The sequence below is a fragment of the Amblyomma americanum genome, chromosome 3, assembly GCF_052857255.1.
Source record: "Amblyomma americanum isolate KBUSLIRL-KWMA chromosome 3, ASM5285725v1, whole genome shotgun sequence".
Taxonomy (NCBI): Eukaryota; Metazoa; Arthropoda; class Arachnida; order Ixodida; family Ixodidae; genus Amblyomma; species Amblyomma americanum.
In genome coordinates this window covers 102687033-102691329 of record NC_135499.1, presented here as the reverse complement: position 1 = coordinate 102691329, position 4297 = coordinate 102687033, and the positions used below count along the sequence as shown (strand labels likewise).

The following is a 4297-nucleotide window of genomic DNA, read 5'->3' as shown; positions in this document are numbered from 1 at the left end:
GCGTTGCTTATGTTTTTCCATGGGTTATGGATACATGCCTACCTGAATTAACACTGGTAACTAATGTTGACCTCCTTCAGACGAACCTCAAATACACTAAAATATTCCACTGCAATGATCGATGTAGAATTGAACTGCTAATACGAAATTCCTTAGCGGGTTGGCAATCTGTTGATGCGGAACAATTGGCATGGTTATGCGCGCAAGGCTTTCAGAGTTCGGGCAAAATAATTCAGCCTTTATATAGGTGTAATCCTTGACGTTCCCGACATAATCGAGTCGTCACGAACAAAAATCACAGACCGTTTCTTGCCACAACAAATATTAATTTGCGGGAAATATCGTTCTTGCAATGACCAAAACGGAAATAGTGATGCTATAAATAAGGAATGCTTGTTCAAGCCATGGTAAAAAAAAAGATTTTATTAACCTGTTTGATTCCCCAGGACAAATCGACAGGATCATTATCCTGCTGGCGATTAATATCAAATGCCGCTCTTCGTTTGTACTTAAACTCCGAAAGCCATAGTTAGGACCGGCATTTAGCTTTCAACGATAATGGTCTCCATCAGCCTCTTCTGCCTAGCCACCTATGAACACCATGGGCGACGCCGCCTTGCACCACACCGCGGGCGATGATGGGCCAGATGTACTCGGAGACCTCTTCACTATCCGCCTCCTCGCCAGAAGTCATGGCTTTGAAAACTTCAATGATATCTTGCTGCTCTTCTTTGGTTGTCTCCACATCCTTGCCTTGCAGAATCCGGCCCACTGTCTCCAGAGTTTTTCCAGCTTTCACAATGATATCGGCCTGGGCGTCTGTATAGTAAAAGAGGGGCTCGTTCTAAATGCAATAAATACTATGTTTGAAACCAAGCAGCGGCCACTGTTTTCATAGTATTCTTACAACACCGAACGACAAAAGAGCTTGCTGCGCTGAGAATATTAATACCATGTATACAATGCTCCAAGACAAAGTGACACCAAATAACAAAACGTTATATATTTGGAAGAAATACTTCTCTTATCACAAATGATAACTACGGTCGGAATACGCATAATGTTTGCTTGTGCACGTCAGATGCGGACACGAGACACGTCCTTGTCACAAGTTATTCGCAGTAGATTGGACGACACAAGCTTTCAGTCACCGCTGCTGCAGATATATTATCCACTTGAAATCGCGAGAAAAAAACGTAGGCCTCAAAAGCTATCACCGGATGCTCTAGGTAAGACAATCCTAAAAACACCACCACGCTTGTCCATCGAAGTCCCAGCGGAAGAAAAGTATCATAAATTGGGTGACATAGAATTGATTTTTTGTGGAAAACATTTCCGAAGATGGGTATTTAGGGAACAAAAAGGTGCACAGGAAGGGCTCTTAGTGCTTATTTTTTGCAGTATTGTTTTCTGGGTCACTTTGCAAATCAAGATATGTATTAATAATGCTTCTCTTCAGAGTCAGCGTCGGACAAGCGTATTAGCGTCTAAGCGATGGTCTAGAAAGGAATTTCTAATGGCGCCTATACACTTGTAAAACGTTTTGCTTTATTTTGAACAGCTTCTTGCATAGGAGCAGGAAACAGTACTTTCATGAAAAAATTATCTGCACATCAAGAGGCATTTAGGCCTCTTGGTCTGTATTCCAATTATGTAGCTTTTCCATTCCCTCGTGTCGGCACACATGCGTTTGTGTTATTTGTATATATCACTGTGTAAAAAAAATTGCTCTCCTATCAAGGCCTCTCCAAATCATTTTTGGTCTATGGTAGAGGCAGGCAGATGGTTTCTCGACACACACAAAGTGAACAAGTCACGAAAGAGCAGTCATTTTTGCTGAATTTCAAAGGGTAGCTGCTGTATGACAGATTTTATCTTATGGCGCCGAAGTCACCTGAAGGTATCTGACGGATCCGAAGACAGCCTGCACGGGCAATACAAAGAGGAGCATGCACTCTGAAAAAACAAGTGCTCACCTTCAGACAGTACGGGTTGTTCCGCTGCTGACGGAGGAGCTCTGCATGTCAAGAACACCATACACATTGTTACTGCTATCTGTGTACAACACGGTATTTAACCCATTATAAACGTGAATGAAATACTCGTATATACTTACATCACGGCACCATCTTTCGTTGACATGAAAGAGAAAATGAAAGGAAGGCCTCTTTAGTGCACTTATTTGACGTTCAGTTGGTATAAGGACAATTTCAGCGTGATAACAAAGCCGCATTAATAGCGGCCCGTATATTTAACCAAAGAACATAACAAATGAATGCCCAGTTCATAAATCACCACCACACTAATTAACATGTAGCTTCAAGAAAGCAATGTACCGAGTCTGATCGGTATGCGCTAACGCAAAACACTTGTGCGAAACTCCTGTATGCTTCTTCATTCAATAAATAGAATAGAATGTAATGGCCAATTCTGTGGCTGTTACAACTTTCTAGCATGGCTCTAAAGCTAGATAAATTGTATCAAGCTAATTTTTCAAATGGTCACGTTTTGATGTCGCACCTGCAGCGTTCATGCACAACCCCCCAAAGCTAGGTGCTTTAACTTACAGGCCACGGCAGTCAGTGAAAGGAGAGCGAGCCACAGACAGGACTTCATTTCGGATGAATGGCAGTACAAAAGCAGGAAAGTCTTGGTGACGCAATCTGTATCACGAAGAATAAAGGTTTTATATATTTCATCAATGAAAATAAGCACTCATTCAGAAAATAACGCTTGGTTCGGCGTTCCAGCACCCGAGGGTCGAGACAGTGACAATGTACCTGATGTTTTCACACGTTCTCTGGGCAAATCATTGCAGAATATTAAGTAATGCCGTTTACGGCATTGGAGATCGGCTAACTTTTCGCGAACTTGAAGAGGCACCCATTTTATCAGAGACCTTTATTTTGTGACTTTAGCTTCTGGTGTGAAATTGAAGAGGGGCAGAACTCCTTGCGGACACGGGCTCACAAAAATATGAAATGGAAAACCAACAGATAACTTAGTGAAGAATGGAACAGAAGCAAACTATGCAAAGGAACACTTTGGGTAATAAAATTAATACTGTCATTCAAGTATCGACAAGTCCAATTGAATCGAAGTGAGCGGGCATCATTCTGTTTGTCTTCGAAAAGGGGGGTGAAACTGTAGGACTCTTCGAAGAAGCTAAAATACGCACTCACCGCTAGGAACACCTTGCAGGTGAAGAACCCTTGTATGTTGAACGGTTTCTGGTACCTTTTTTATACAGTAGCTAGCCATCGCCTTGGCAAACCACCAAAAGGCATCTGGTCGGGATTTTCCAATCTTGTTTATTGCCATGCAGAGAGGAAAGATATGCCTGTTGGTCTAACCCACGTGCAACTTGTTCCCATTGTTTCGTGACGCGAATTGCTCAAACAGCATGTAATCGGCTGCACTTGGTTGCGCAGGTGGCCTACGCAGCTATTTATTGCGAACTGTTGAGCTAAAAGCGGCAACACATAACTTTTGGCCGCAAGGATGGAAATGTGGTGACACGATAGCAAGGAACAATATGGCTAAGGCTTCACTGTAGCAACCGGAAACGCTGAACATTAGCACATGAACCGTTTTGAATTTATTTAGGTTCATCAAGAACAGTTATAAATTATCGGAGCACTGCATTTTGTGCTAAAGTCGGTTTCAATTCGATGGTATCAATGATTCGAAATTTTTATGCACGTTGAAGATGGCAGTGTTTTTCATTCAACTAAAGAGTCAACATCACATACTTCCGTTCAGCATTTGTTCTCTAAAAGTACCCTAGAAGGTCAGGTCCTCTAGTTTCACAATTACAATGCACACAAAGAATAATGCTTATAAATTCACTGATTAAGTATAACGCACTAGCCTAGAAGGCTAGCGCGGTCTACTAGTAGTAACCTCTTTTCTCCGTTGAAACCTAACACAAGAGTGATAATAAAGAATTTCAGATCTGCTGCGGGCATTACAACACATAAACCAGCTAGCACACTAAGCTAAGGGGTCTTGTCGTTTCTGTTACGGGCCGTTAAATGCGCACCGAATTCTAACAATGCATGCTCAACGCATCGAAAAACTAGGCAAATGCATCGACGCTTCTTAACACGTTTTCTTCGCCTTCTCACTGCAACAACCGCACCACCCAAAATTACTATTCCTAAGCAGCGAGATCCTTAGTGTGACGGGCCTGTGCTTGCCTTACGCCAGTAGTTGGAATTGCATTGTGTCAAGCGTCTAGCGTACATTACTATCGGTTAATTTCCGAGCTCAGTTTCGGAAGTGAACCGCTGTTGAC

At 42.4% G+C, this 4297-nt stretch overlaps 1 protein-coding gene across 2 annotated transcripts; it reads right to left on the bottom strand.

The window, feature by feature from the left end:
- Nucleotides 1–410: 410 nt before the first annotated feature.
- LOC144124759 (uncharacterized) lies at nt 411–3326 on the bottom strand. 2 transcript variants are annotated; one of them, XM_077657622.1, is made up of 5 exons: nt 3183–3326; nt 2568–2663; nt 2117–2129; nt 1977–2017; nt 411–819 (listed from the first exon to the last, which is right to left on the bottom strand). In XM_077657622.1, the coding sequence occupies exons 1-5, from the start codon at nt 3319–3321 to the stop codon at nt 569–571; spliced, it is 540 nt and encodes a 179-aa protein (XP_077513748.1). In that variant the 5' UTR covers nt 3322–3326; the 3' UTR covers nt 411–568. The 2 variants fall into 2 exon arrangements, with proteins under 2 accessions (XP_077513748.1, XP_077513749.1); XM_077657623.1 differs by lacking the exon at nt 3183–3326 and adding an exon at nt 2781–3117.
- Nucleotides 3327–4297: the final 971 nt, after the last annotated feature.